Source organism: Nasonia vitripennis, chromosome 1 (genome assembly GCF_009193385.2).
Source record: "Nasonia vitripennis strain AsymCx chromosome 1, Nvit_psr_1.1, whole genome shotgun sequence".
In the NCBI taxonomy this organism is placed as follows: Eukaryota; Metazoa; Arthropoda; class Insecta; order Hymenoptera; family Pteromalidae; genus Nasonia; species Nasonia vitripennis.
The window spans coordinates 3,010,901-3,026,100 of record NC_045757.1 but is presented as its reverse complement, the minus strand read 5'-3'; the positions used below and the strand labels follow the sequence as shown (position 1 = coordinate 3,026,100).

The 15,200-nt window shown below is 50.4% G+C and overlaps 1 protein-coding gene across 12 annotated transcripts in view; it reads right to left on the bottom strand.

Annotated features, from left to right (window-relative positions):
* The window catches only part of LOC100123707 (poly(rC)-binding protein 2), a 78,325-nt gene that overhangs the window by 39,433 nt on the left and 23,692 nt on the right, over nucleotides 1–15,200 (bottom strand). For 8 of the 12 annotated variants that reach the window (XM_032596349.1, XM_032596348.1, XM_008204736.3 and 5 more), the window contains exon 2: nucleotides 7,158–7,204. In XM_032596349.1, coding sequence (XP_032452240.1) covers nucleotides 7,158–7,204 — 47 coding nt within the window. Of the gene's footprint in view, nucleotides 1–7,157; nucleotides 7,205–12,610; nucleotides 12,996–15,200 lie in introns of those variants that run through there. The other 4 variants (XM_032596361.1, XM_032596352.1, XM_032596358.1 and 1 more) reach the window with 2 other exon arrangements.

Here is a 15,200-nt window from a genome sequence, read left to right as displayed (position 1 = left end):
GATATGCCGTCGCGCGGTTACGACCGGGAAATTGCGCCGCTTTCATCCTGTACTTCTCCTTTTTTTTTCTCTCCGCCGAGCAGAACTCAATTACACCAGAGGAGGGATTATTTACCTTCCTATGAATGGCTAATTAATTAATTCATCAAACCGCCCCCGCGCGCGAGAGCGGCTCTATTTCCCGGAAACAATACTTATTGCTTAACTGCGAGAGCGAGAGGAAAGTTAAGTTTCGAGTTCTCTGTACAGGTCGCGCGAAGTTTCATTACACCGTATCACACGACAACGCGGTTTCATTTTTAATTAGCTACCGCTGGCTTACAGGGGAGGATTTTAATCGGAGTATGCGAACGTTTTAGCCGGGGACACGAGAATTCGGCTCTCGTTAATGCGCGGCTTTATTTTTTAATTACACCTTTAACTCCGACGCCGAGTCAAAGCTGTGTTGTTTATTTCTCTCTCGATTCAAAGAGCCGAGTTTGCCGAACGATTCGGGTCAAAGCGCGTTATTTGGGCAGCGGTGATTAACGAATTTTCGATTAAATCGGCTCTCTTTATCGAGGGCTCGTAAGGTCGTTAATAAGCTTTTGCGTCGGTCGGTCGGCTGAAAAATTCATATAATCGCGAAATATAACGTTCGTCAAAAAGCTCGCGGCGGCGCAGAGTTGGTCGGTATGGCATTACTTAAGCAGAGGCAATTTTGCGAGCTTATAAATGGTTAACGAAACGGTTAAAGTTGCAAAGAGTGTGTGTCGCGGTGAACGAGACCAGCACACACGCAAGTTAGAGAGAGAGAGAGAGAGAGAGAGTCGTGTGATTTGTCCGAAAAAATAAACACACGAGATCGGGGGAAAATCCTGGAGGGGATGAGGGAGAGAGAGAGAGAGAAAATTACGACGCCCAAGTGTACAGCTCGGGACAACAAGCCATCGTTCAAAGGAATAGCGAAGCAGTTAAGCCAAAGCCAACAGCCTCGGAAAACTCCGAGCGTATAGAGCGCACAACAAGTAGTAGCGCCGTCCGTTAGGTCAGCCCCCCGTCTACATACAACGAGAGCCGAGCGAGTGTGTGTGTGCAGTGAACACGCCGGTTCCTCCTCAAGAGCGCTCGTAATCGCTGTAGCTGCATCTTTTATGCGCCGCAGCAGCGGCTTCGAGTGATCGATGCTTCGGCTATACTACACGACGCGTTTGTTATTAAAACGCGGAGATTTCTTCCTCTCGACGAACATAACCTCAAAACTGTGCGAAGTTCGAATATCCTTCGGGTTAACCGCGATCGATAATGAATAAACCTCGCGCGCGCGTCAACTGCTTGTAATTATTCGCCAGCGGGGAGACGGACCGACTCGGTGAAATGAGATAATGCCCGTCGGGGGCGACAGATTTCGAGCGACGATATGTAGAGATAGATACAGAGAGAGAGAGAGAGAGAGAGAGAGGGAGCGGAATGAGGCAGGAATATATAGCGCGCGCGTGACGCGCGCATCAATCAAGCACATTGGGATGCTCCGAGCGTCTGGTCAATTTCACGAGGACCGGTGGATTTTCTCCACCGCACCGGCTCGCGCGCTATTCCGATTCCGCTGATGCTCCTGTGTACCGCTGCTGCCCTCTATGTATGTCAGCGGTCACGGATGTTTGCACGCGTGCCCCACGTGGAAATCGCGCCGCTTACCCGTGCGGCTTTGCGCTCTCTATCTTCTGCACGTGTCGCGGTTTCTATACGCTTTATTCTCCGTCGAGTTTGACGCTTCTTCTTAACCTCAAAATCCATTTTCCCGTCGCGCGAGGCGCAATCAACTTAGAGGGAGAGCGACATGGCCGACGGCGTCGCGACGAAAAAGCAGTGCGGAGGAAGAAGGAAAAACTCGTTCTCCGAGAGAGTCGAGATTTACCTAAAATTCGGTCCTGAGGGAAATGGGAGAGACGCCGGGGAGAAGTAGGGGGGTCGAACCCCCTAGAGCGCAAGTTTCGCAATATAACCTCGCGAGAAGCAGCGCGAGGCTCAGCCAGTCGTTAAATTTCACTCTCGCGGCGTCTCCGCAAGAAGAATATCATTGTTATATATCGATATAACACAATAGGGGGGTCCGAAACAGCGGCGATATCGGCGGAGTCCGATCTCCCTCTCGCTCGCGCGCTCGAGCATTGTTATCGCGACTGCACATCGAAGCTCGCGGATACTTCCGGCGAAGGCCGAATTCCGGATGCCAGCGCAGGGAATAATAGTATAGCCAGCGTCGGAATCCTCTGCGTCGAATTTCCCCGAGAATTCGGCGCTCGCGAGATTTGTAACTTCGTGAGATTTAAAGCCGTTTACTAGTTTTCGGATATCATAAGACTGCGAGCGATCGATCGTCGCTCGGAACAATGCTGTGTGTGCAATGTGTATATAGGGGTCGACTGTGTGCGATACAATGCGCCGGGTCCAGCTCTCGGTTTGGTTTATCGGCATTTGACTGGACTGCAGCAGAGCAGCCACCGCTGGAAGGGAGGTTAATTAGCCGGTCGGTAATTAAGGGGGTAAGTAACCGAGCGGTGTACCTACAGCGGCTGTGTGTTATACGATACACAACAGTCGAGTCGAGCCCCATTTCAATGCAAAATTCAAACTTCAAAGACGCGCGGATAGCTGGGAGTTTAAACAGGCTTTCCGAGAAACGCGCGCGCGCGCGCGCGTCAAAGGCGCATCCCTTGGAAGAGAGATAGAACGTTGTCGGGGAATAGACGAGGAAGACGTCAGCGGTTTAGAGCAAAGTAGGTGGCGGATATCCTCTCTCTCTCTCTCTCACGGCGCGGGGGAAAATGCCAAAGTCCATCAAGCTTTTAAATCCTCCAACAACAGCGTCAACATTGATTTTAAAAAAGCGTGCCGGGGCATACATTTACGTGCGGCGGAGGGAAGGACGATGCACTATATATACTTAATGCTTTCTTTCCCTGCAGCCAAGGGCGATCGGGCACTTTGCCGACGGCTAGAGGAGAGAGATGGATAGGAGAGAGAGAGAGAGAGAGAGAGGGAGCGAGGGCGATTTTAGTGGCTTTTCCCGAGCACGCGCTAAAAACATCGTGTCCGTCAAGCGCCGGCCAGAGAGACAAGACTTTTAACAGACTTTTAATGCTCTTCTGTAGCCGACGTAAGCCTCCTTCGCAGAGTTTTCTCTTCTTCTACTTCTGCTTCTACTTTGGCGCAAACTCCTTGCGGCTCTATACATACGTATGCGCGCGCTATAGCCGGTTCCCCATTTTATTCCCGAGTTCCGACGCATTTCAATATAAAACAGCCATTTGGAACTTTCCCTGTCGCATTTATTTTCCCATCGAATCGCTAGCCTTAATTTCTCGGGCTTCCTCCTCGGGGCTACGTAGAATTCCAAATCCATTTGCAGCCGGTAAAAAGACGCCTCGGAGATGGAGAGACTAGACTCTATCTAGCTGTATATGCGCGCCGCCCATTCCGCCGTCTTCCTGTCTAATCTTCGCATTGTAGTAGTCGCCCCCTACCCCGTCGACTCTATTTCTGCATAATTCAGATTGGCAATTACGAGGCTTCGTCCCCGTCGTCGTCTGGAGGATCATCGTTCAAGATAAGTACCCGAGAGATCGGCGGCGCAACCGATTCCATTCAATAATGCACGAGCAGATACCCCTTCCTACTCTCTGCAGCGTTATACAGTCGCGTTGTTTAATCGATCGCGGCCTAAGTGAAAGATACATCCGGTCTGGCGTTGATTGAATCGTTGCGCCGCTACGGGGTTGTAGCGCGATATACCTATACGTCGGCGTGTGGAAATTTTGGCAGCAGCAGTCGAGGTATGCTTTGATATCGCGAAACCGCAGGCGAATTTTCCGTATGTATAAACGCAAGCAAAGCGCCGGATTCCGTGGCTCTTGAAATTCGCGAGTTTGCATACTTTGCAAAACGACGCGTGACGTGCGTGAATGCGAAACTTCGACTGCAACCGAGGGGATTTTTCGACGATTTTTTCATCGCGATGGAATTCGCGGAATGGTAATCGCGCTTTTGGATAAACGGCATCAAAAGAAAAGAAAATTACCACTGTCGGTAAGGTAGGTACCCAGCCCCCTGAACCTTGCAGCCCCTTAACTTTCGAGGTAAACATCGTCTGCGCACTTTTCTCTCGGCGCTTATACAGCGCGCCAGCTCCTCGACAAACACAGTCGATAAATTTCGATAACGACATGCAGCAGTAGAGTATACTGCAGCAGCGGCAGCGACGGCAAGAAGCAAAGAAGAATAAACAAACACAGTCGGCGCTCTCTCGCTCGCTCGTGCTTGAATCTGCATGGAAATTGCCGGGGGTGCCGAATTGAAATTCACGGAGACCGGCAATTCCGGGTCACCGATTTTCATTCGGCCGGCTCGGATCTCAAATTCAAATTTCCCGCGCCTCCGCGCAATTAGAAAAAAAAGAAGCTAGCTGCAGCGGAGTTTATACACTGCACCAAAGGCGCTAAACGTCGCGAGCACATAGCGTACGTCTTCCGTGCGAGTTGAGAAAGCAGCAGCTATCTTAGCCTTAGGACGTGCGCGCGTATAAGTCTCTCTCTCTCTCTCTCTCTCTCTCTCTCTCTCTCTCTCTCTTCTCGGCCTCGGGGACTTAGGAAGCACTTTACTTTGCTGTTAACCGCCCCCTACCCCCTTTTTCACGTCTGCGTTTCTCTCTTGGACACTCGTCTCTCTCTCTCTCTCTCTCTCTCTCTCTCTCTCTCTCTCTCTCTCTCTCTCTCTCTCTCTCTCGTATCTTTTCTTTCCGCTGTATATAGAATCCGAAATGGACTTTTCAGCCGACTTGGCGGTGTGTGTACATCCTCCGATGCTTATGTGTGCTTAGGACTAAGGCATATAACGCGGAGGACTAATTGACACTCGTGCCTAATGAAAATCCGAGACTTTTTAAAGCAATTAATCCCGGCGTAGTCGCTCGCTCGAGAACGTTTCAGCTGGGAAATTAAGAAATGGACGAGCCGAGGATCGTCCTCTCGAGTGTCTTATCCGGCGAGCCCACACGCGTCGAAATAAAGACACACCTGCAAAGAGCGAGAAAGAGAGAAATAGAGGGAGAGAGAGAGAGAGGAATAAGCCCCATCGGAGCATTGTTTGTACGAGCGCCTGAGCTATTCGCGTCTGGCTTAATTAGTTCACGCTCCAGTTGGCGAAAATTGAATTCAAACACCGGCAGAGAGCAACGAGTGAGAGTATACGTACACGGCGAAACTGTTTATACCGCAAGGCACGGGCGGGCCTCTATATTTATTAGTCGACCTTTGACACAATGCCACGCGCACGAGGAGCGATCCGTGCGAGCCTTTTCGCGAGATAAGGAGGGCTGATTTACGAGCGCTCGTGGATGTTTCTTCGATTAGCCGAGAATTTCAGCTTCATCGGAGAAATTTTGTCCCCCGGAATTTCCACTTTTTTCAGCCCCGGTGCTCAGTGCTGTAAAAAAAGAAGACAGAGAAATTCGCCCATATCGGCCTTGTCACATACACCGGCGGGCTGCCGCGTATATATACCTGTATAACCTTTCCATCCGCATCGAAACTCGATCGTTCGATATTTTCCATTTTCTATTTTTCCTATACGTACCCACCCAGAGAACGAGAGACTCGGACGGACGCTTCACTGCCTACACTTTGTATATCGACACTTGCATCTGCGCCGACGAGTCCCCGCTTTTTTCGCCCGCCTTATCTCTTTTCCAATTTTTATTCAGCCTCTCGACGAATTTTTCCTCGGTTTTTATTTGCCCTCCTCTCGTCTCGGTGTGTATATATATAATATATACTATACACAAGGCCAGCAGCGCGCTGCGCAGATAGATGTAAATACACACTTCTGGTGTTTTTAAGCGAATCGAGTTTGATTTCTTTGCTCTCCTCGGCTCGACGAATAAATAAATCCGTAGGTATACCTACGAGATCGAGTGCTTGCCTTTCATATCGAATATTGAAAGCAGCGAGGGCACATATAGCGGGAATCGATGCAGAACGCGTAATAATGGTCGATTCGTCGGGATTAAAAGCTTTTATTCAAATTCGAGAAGGGGTTTACAGCGGACACTACTGTGCACTCGATATATTGACGAGCAAATTCGTACACAACAACGTACGGTTGCCGAGTTTCGCCTTTCAATCCACCGCCGCATACACGTGTGCGTCGCGTCTCGACAGACGTCTCGATGTTACGAAATTAAACGCACGTCTGCGGCTGTGTTTGCCGAGGGACAATAGGCTCGCTATTCCAGCGACGTCTGCCATAGGCTCTTGTTGATCACGACAACGACATTTTTCAGTATTATTATACAAGCTTCGGCGACACTCGGCGAGTAAAATCGTCATCCGCGTAATGTCCCGATGAATTATGCCCAGGAAGGTTTTCAGGTCGACTTTTCCCTCTGCCGCCCGCGTTTCCTCTCTCTCTCTCTCTCTCTCTCTCCTCAAAGATTCAGGCTCGCGCGAGTAAGCGAGAACTGGCCGGGAATCGAAGACTATAGCGGTCCCGCTGAATTTTGCAGCGCAAACACACGACGTCGGCTCATCATTTATTTTCTCCCGGGGGCTTGATTTGACAGGTGAAAAGCGCCGGTACGACTGGGCTGTTTCCCGTCTCTACGTGTCCAATCTCGTTAGAGCCCGAGAGAGCGCAGCAGTCAAATGAGGAGAAATGGCGACGCTGCGACTCCGTATGATACTCCCTCGCGCGCGCGCGAGAGTGCAGGTATCGATTCCGCAAGTCGCTCTTCTCTCCACACCACCCACGAGGCCGCAAGAGAGGATGACGGAAAATAAAATCCTTTGTGCTGTACACGGCGAGAACGTGTACTGACCGTTTGTAAAAGCGAAGAGTTGCAGAGAGAGATGGAGAGAGAGAGGAGGTGCTCTGAGAGAGGTATTGATCAGCACTCGGCCTATTTAATAACTCGGCTGCATCGCGTCCGCTAATGCACCAAGTGGATGTGTATACGTGTATGCGGCCGGTGTATAAAGGAGCTGCTGCTGCTGCTGCAGCTCTCAGGGTAATTGTTAACGCGAGATCAGCTGCGCGCGAGAGCGAATGGATTTTACTCGGGTGATTAAAACACGCGCGCGGAAGTATGAGAGTACGTGTGCGAGTGTGTGCGGAGGGCTTACCTGAAACTCTGGAAGCCTGGCCTCAGCGGCTGCAATCTGCTTGGCACCTGCGGCAAACGATGCGGAGAGAAGGGTTAGTAATAATCTCGAAGAGTTGATTATATTATATGTATGGTTCGAGCATATTACGTAGCGTTTGTTGCGTTCCTGCACATACGTATATATCCTCTCGATTTCAATAAACTAAACGACTTCTCCCCGATCCCTCCCCCCCCCAGCTAAAACTCGCTTCGGCGTCAAAAGCGACTATACGAGAGCAGCATCGTCTCCTGGAAAATCGACGTCGCTCTCTCTCTCTCTCTCTCTCTCTCTCTCTCTCTCTCTCTCTCTCTCTCTCTCTCACTTTCTCGCGCACAAAAGCTCGAAAGAAGCCCTTTGTTTACGGGTCGAGTCGGAAAATCCCCGACGACTCTCGGGAGAAAAATCGAAATTGAATTCCGTTCCGCGGCGGACTTTGAGACGCTCGCTCGCTCGCGCGAAACCCAATAAAGACCCACACGCCCACTCTCTCTCTCTCTCTCTCTCCCGCGAATGCAAATCGTGTACTCGCACACATCCCCCCTTTGTGTGTATACGCGAGGGCAAACGTCGATTATATAAGGCAATAAAACCAGCGCCATAAATTTTTCGCCAGGCGCTGCTACACCGGCTCATACATTTAAATTCGCTTCTTTTTCCCGCGCTCGCTCGCGACGTGCCTCGCACTTTTTATTCGAGCGGCTCGCGAGCCGGAGTCAAGCGCTCGTTTATAATACGATTTTCGCGAGACGCTCGGGCGAGAGAGAAGGCTGCGAACTACGCGTATAAACTAAAAAGCAATTACACATCAGCGTCGAGCCGTAGTATATAGGGAAAACTCGTGAATAGCCGATAACTAGCTTATGCTACTACTCGCTCTCTCACTCGAGGGCAATTGAATCTGGCAGTTTCATAAGCGAATCTGAAATTTGTGAAAATCGTAGCGCTCGATATTACATCGGGTATAAAGGCACACCTGCGCGCTGTGGTTGGTGTTCGACGCGAAGAAGAAAAAAGAGAGAAAGCGAAAGGGTTGCTGCGGCGTTTACTACTCTGGCTTCCCGTTATTGGATGAGGCCGTATCGCTGCCTGGGCTAATGGGGCAAATCCCCTTAATGTCCGGGGCGACTTCCTTGTTTTCACGCTGCAGTTTGCGATTTTTTTTTTTTTCGTGAAACCTTGCGTACACGACACCCGAGTGCACATCCAATACCTATTTCCCGTGTAGCGAAAAAGATGTGCATTTTTTTCTTCTCTTTGCGTGATCGCCTGATTTGTCACTCGAGTCAATGCAGTCGTTGACGCTGAGCGAGTGATTATGCGCTCCTATACCTGATGCCGTTACACTTAACCTATTTACCATACCTAACCGACCTAGTCAAACCTAGCTTACAGCATCAAGGTTGCAGGCGCCCAGATGCATTCAAACGTGAGTATTCGGATCGAAATATGTGTGAGAGTGTGTGGCAGTTTGTAAACTGCCCTGTAATTGCGAGGATGACAAGGTAAAAATCCAGCGCAAGATATCGCTCGCGCGATGTCTATAACTAGCTTGTATTCACTTGACGAGGTGTTTCGAGCGTATATGATTATTCAATCGGACGCGGCTTCGACTCGCCGTGAAAGCGATTACAGCGCGCAATTATGCCGCAACGCACCGTCAGCGCATTTCCGCGCGCGGTTTCCGCTGACAATGACGGAATTTTATATCATACCTCGAAACGTTGTCCGACCGTGTGTACCCCTTAAAAATATTTCAGTCGCATGCAAATTTCGACGAATCCGCGCTTTTCGCCCCGGCATTATGTATACCCGGAAATCAGCGGGGTAAGCATCAGCGACTCGTGGCAGGTGGCTTCTATAAGATCGAGAGAAAAGAGAGCAACTGCTGCCGAGGCACGTCTTGATTTCCCGTTTTTCGAGCGAAGCCAGCAGGAATCGTTAGTGTCTGGAGTAGTGGGTTACAGAGAGCCGAAGTGGTTTTTCTGGTCGACAACCGGCGGCGCCGGGGATATTCAATTAGGTCGAAGAGTCGAAGGTAAAAATTACTGCTCTCCCTCCCGGCGGAGTCCTTTGAAAAATTCGTCGACAATAAAAGCGAGCGCACGGATTCCCAGCCAGCGCAAGCGCGAGAATATCTAAAAGCAGATCGAGCTTGTCGACCACTTCGAAGCTCGATTGACTAATGTTCCGACGACGTCGCTGCTGTTGTCTGGCGGCCGTCGTTTAATCAACGTTTTCCTCGGCGCACACGAGCTCTTGCAAGTAGCTGCGTGTGTGTGTGTGTGTGCGCGTCTCTCGTCCGACGTATTTCGGGACGATGTAGGTTGCCGTCGAAAAATGCCGACGATTAATGCCTGCTTAGCCAAGAATAATTTCGCGCTATACCCATCCGCGCCTCGTTGCGCGGTCTATACGGAATTAGACTTTTCTCTCGCTCGCTCGCTCGCTCGTCTCTGGCGGAAAGACAAAGAACGAAAAGCGATCGGTACTGCATTCGGGAAGAGCGTGTAACCGAGCGGAGTGAATATATATATATAAACTCGTCGCTCGCGCGCGTCATCTGCTCCGCGTTGACCTGTGCGATGATGCACCGATCGATCGGAGGCTTGACTCTGTCTATGTGTGTACCTGTCTGTAAATATATAATACGGGAGACGCGTTCGAGCTTATTCATTTGTTAACGCCTCGACGCCTGAACGATGCTTATATAGACCGATCGTTAGTCGCCTGATGTGTGTGTGTGTGTGTGTGTGTGTGTGTGTGTGTAAACACAATAGAGCGCGTACGTGTCAGGGCCTGCTATTTGCGGAAAGAATGGCGAGAGCAAATCGCGATACACATTGAAAACACGGTCTTGAATCGAAGAGTAATCGAAGCTCGTGCTGGCGAATGTTTAGCTTCCCCCGTATATAGACTCGGTTCGTCAGCTACGGCTGGGATAATCCTCAATTATATCGACGCAGCGATACGAAACGATTGTCTCTTTCAGCGGCGCTGCTCTCCATGCACGCGACTAAATTTAATCCTTTAATCGTCGCTCTACCAGCAGCTACGCTCTCGCGCGAAAATCCGATATACTACCCCCCCCCCTCCCTCCCTCTGCACTACCTCCCACCATCCGTCGATTAATTTATTTTCGTATAATATAGTGCAAACGCCAGCGCGTGCACACGGCGAACCATCTCAAAAGTCGAACAAGTGCGCGTGTATAAACTCGCTAAGGCCACTCGCGCCGCTAGGGGGCGCTCTAATTAAGTCGCGGCATTCATAATTAGCCGGAGCTTTCTCCGGCGACAAAAGTTTTTAAGCTCCGGTATAAAAAAAAAAAAAAAAAGAGGAGAGGAGGAGGAAGAGGGCCAAAGTCGTGGAAAAATGAGCGAAACCCGATTCCAGGCATAACGAGCGAGAGCCCCGAGACAAAGCCGTAAGTTTGCCGGGCGCTCGTCTCTCCCTCTTTCTCTCTTTGACGCTGGCGAGCTTGAAGTATTGAAAGTACGAGCTCCGCGGGGGTATATACGACGGTATTGTAGCTAGAGAAGACTGTCCATTGTTGGGAGACGATTGTTTACGCCAGTTTTGCGCTGTTCCGGAGCTTGAAAATCGTCCTCGGCTGCGATTAGCCTGAACTTTCGCTCCATTTTTGGCCAAGACGGAGCGCGTCCTGACCCCGTTGTATATAACACACCTCGGACGACGTATACGATCGCTTTCCGATGACGCAGCACCGCTAATAATCGCGCTGGGAACGTCCACGTCTATATAGTCGCTTTTTTTTCCACCTCGAAAAAAAAAAAACATAACTGGCGAGAGGGAGAAAAAAAGCCAGAAAACGAGCGACAGAGGAAGCCGTCCTTCAAAGCATCCTTTTGTGTGTATCCAGTTCTGCCCCGCTGACGACTTTGGGCGCCAAACGCGTCGCGCTTGTTTGCGAGCGTATATCGCGCGCACGTCGGAAACGCGCTAATGTATGCAGCGCTGGGGTATAATCGCACGCGTAAAAAAAAAGAAGAGAAAGAAAGAAGGGAAAACATCATACGCTCGATGTAAAAGTCCTCTCTGTTTCGCGCGCTGCGGCGAAATTGAAACGTTCTCTCTCTCTCTCCCTCTCTCTCTCTCTCTCTCTCTCTCTCTTGTGTCTCGGGTTTGAATTGAAAATGTGAGGCAAAGTTGACGTGAAAAGCCGAATCGTCGCGCGCACAGTTGGCAAAGTTTTATCATTACGTCATAATGAATACCCGCGAGCGCGAAGTTACACACCTGCAAACTAAGCTCTCCGCCGAGCTGCGTGATGCGCGGCGGCGCTGCACAGTGAAAACGCACACACAATGGGCCAAAGTTTCGAACGCGTATACGCGTTCTGTGCGAGCAGTTTATATAGGTGTGCGCGCTCTCGGTTCGCGATAAAACATCGAGAGATAGAGATACGACGTACACATGTGTGTCCAGCGTTCTTTTTCGTTTTACTCGACTCCGGCCTCTTGGTGCAGCACATATAGCGTCTGGGCATTTGCGCAGCACGTGGCGGAGAGGCTGAGAAAAGTGCGGCGACGCGACATCACACACGTCGGAGAGAAGAAGCAACTTTGTTGCTCCGTCCTCTATCCTACGAGTCCGACGTCGTTAAAAGTTTATAATGGTGCGAGAGAGTCTCGCGCATCGATTCGCTAACGAATCACACACACACACACTCGCACACAGCATTGTGCGCTCGGCATTTGAATAGCTTTCTCTCTCTCTCTCTCTCCCCGTAGCGGCGCGTTAAAATAGCAGCGAATATAACTCCTCTCGCGGATGTAAAATCGATGATCCTGCCAGCCGCATATATAGTATATGAGAGAGTTGGCTCTCCGGCGTCGCATAGCCCGCGGAGGGATTTTTAATATTGCAGCGGCGGAGGAATTATTCAGAGGGTTATATAGTAGGAGAGAGAGAGAGAGGGGGTGGGGGGGGGGGCTGTTGACACCGTTGGAGCCCTCAGGCTGTACGTAAATCCGCGCGCGCGTCTGCCCTCGCTCTCCCTCTCTCTCTCTCTCTCATTCTCGATAAAACGCGAGAGAGTACAAGAGTTATTCTAAACATGGCTAGTCGAGAGAGATAGAGAGCAAGAGAGCACAGAGAGTCGCCGGTATGTACTTGCGCTCTCGTGGCATCTATTATTAGTCGCGTCGTGGCTCTCTCTTTACGCACGTAATAATAGACACGTACTAACGACCCCCGACCCGACAATGCTCGCCGAGTGCATAGGCCTAGTCTATAGAGACGCACAGCGAGCTTTTGAGAATAGCGGAGAGATATCCTCATTAGCCGCAGCATCAGCGACGACGCGAAGAAATGAGCAAAGCACGTGGTCGCCGCCGACTTTCGATTCCGCTGCTGTTACAAGCGCGCTTTGACTATACGCTATATAGTATCTATGTAAATGGAGGACTTGCCGGTCAAAGTTCAAGCTCCCATGAAAGCTCCCGCTGCTGCTGCTGCTGCTGCTGATTAGCCGGCGGCTGCTGCTGCTGCACACTGCGCGTATACAAAGCGTCTATCACGCGTGCACCAACCACCTCGTTTGTGTCCGTGTGTGTGTGTGTGTTTCTTTTTTCTCTATTTTACTCTCGCAGTGCCGGTTCGTGTAGCTATTGCACACCTGCCTACGTTGCAGTATGGGTTGGAAGGATAGAGAGAGAAAGAGAGAAGAGTGTGTGTGAGAGAGAGAAAAGAGAGAAGAGAGAGAGAGAGAGAAAAGTGTGTGGGAGAGTAGTGTAAGTGTGAGACAGAGAGCGTGGTGATGGTGTTGTAGCAGGGCCGGGGGCTGCAGCGTCACTGAGCGGCCGGCGAGCCGCGAGGCTGGCGCGCCTCGTGCGCAACGCGCCCCGCGCATCATCCGGACCTGCCTCTCTCTCTCTCTCTCTTTCTCTCTCTCTCTTTCACTCGCTGCTTCTTTACCCTTTATGTATATGTATATTATATGTGTATACGTGTGCGTGATGGATCACGACTCCGACCGATGTGCCAGCCCGTTTTTCCGCCTCTGGAGTTGCATATTTTGAGCAGGTGTGATGGACGTTTAGTGGTTTTCGAGATTTATCAAATTTCGGTATTCTATATTGATTAACGGCTGAAAGAGCGAATAATCTGTTTACAAAATTCAATGGCTCGATTTGATCGGCTGAACCAGTTAATTTTCTATACCAGAACGTAATTTGGGGAAAGGATAACTTTGTTTCAGTTATCACAAGGCAATTGAGAAAATATCTACGGAATACACTTTGTGCAATGTTTTAGCCAAGAAGAATTCATATGTATACGGAAGATAACACAGCAACTTCCACGTTCGGATAATCAACGCGACACACAACTCGCACATATTTTCCGCAGTAGATTACCCCGCGACTTCGTAAGCACGGCACAGAACTCAAATTTACCCACGTGCCCCGCTCGTCCACATACATTACACCTGCATTTATTCGCAAAAAGCTACCCCGCTTTAATGCCTGGCACACGTCAGGTCGAGCTTTCAAATTCATCCGCCCCGTACACATAGGCGAGATAACGTTTCGGTTTTTATCCGCAAAACAACAACGGCAAATACCCGGAGGCTAAAATAACGGACGTCGAATCGACGATTTTCATCGCTGCGCGGTGTATCTATTAAGCTCTCGAATTCATTTATACACGCCAACTCGCAACAATAGGCGCTAATTTCAAAAGCCAAAAGCTCCGTCGAATTTATGCTCTAATGAACGTTGAACATACACACTCGATAACCGCAGGTGAAACTTTGCGCAGCGGTGTGCGCAAAAATTAAACGCGCGAGTCCGCGTCGACTCGAAATTTATTAGTCGTCAACGTATTACAATCCCAAGAGACAGAGTTTGGTTTTGCTAAACTTTCCTCATTACATGTAACCCGCAAGCGCGAGCCGAGGCGGGGCTCGATGTAGGTTAAATAAATATCCAACTCTTGCGCAGGTTAAATATTTGCGCCGCTCATCGCGCGAGCTGCCGTATGAAAATTGCTCGATACATACGGCGGGCGGAGCGAGGTGGGAGACGCGCGACGCGAGCGCCCTCTAGGCGAACGTGCGAAGAGCGATAAATCGTGCCGGGAAATCGGAGAAGCTCGAGATGCTCGGCAACAGGTTTGTTTTTTTCCTACCGTATACACTGCGGCTCTCTAATTCTCGTCTCGTATTCGCGACACGTCCCGGCGAGCGCGTGACCGTGCGGAAAAAAGGGGGAAAGAAGAGCGTATCCAACCGCGTCGGTAAGGTAGATCCCCTGCGGTTGATCGGTTATAAACAAGTAACAGCTTGGCGCGAGAAGCTTTAACCGAATTTTCCGGCATTCAAACGAAACGGTTTTCCGATACCTAATGCACGGCGAGAGGTTTTTTTTTTCAATCCTGATCCTCGATGGGGCCCACACACCAGAAGCTACAGAGTGTGGCAACAGGTGAGACAGAGTCAAGTAGGCGTCGCGCGCTGAATATCGATGCGATCGCGGAAGTTGAAAAATCTCCGGGCGGTAGATACGCACACAGGACTATACGTACGTATCAGCACACACACATACGGGAGAAGGTCGATGCATGCGCGAGGCGTGGCAAAGGCGCTCGATCGCTGTGGCTGATGCAATATACGTTGGCTGATGCTGACTGGGAGGACAAAGTGCGCGAGCGCTTGGGCACCGGGAGAGTGTGTGTGTGTGAGAGAGAGAGTGTAATGTAAACTAATTAGCAGTTGAGTCTGGCGCAATTAAGGCCCCGGCGCGGGTCTCTCGCTTTGACACTGCGCGGCTCTCAGTCGAAAACCCATATTGCTGGGCGCGCGCGGTGAGTGCCCGGCACTGCCTGATTATACCCTGGCTTGTACGCGTTGCTGGGATGTAATGTATATAGGAGGCGTATAGCGTATAAGCAGTGATTACACGTGGAGTGCATTGTTATTATATGTGAAGAGGTGTACGATTGGATGCCTGCTTAGCTTCGAGTTGTACTACTGATCAGGGCGAATCAGGGCGGCGCGTGAGA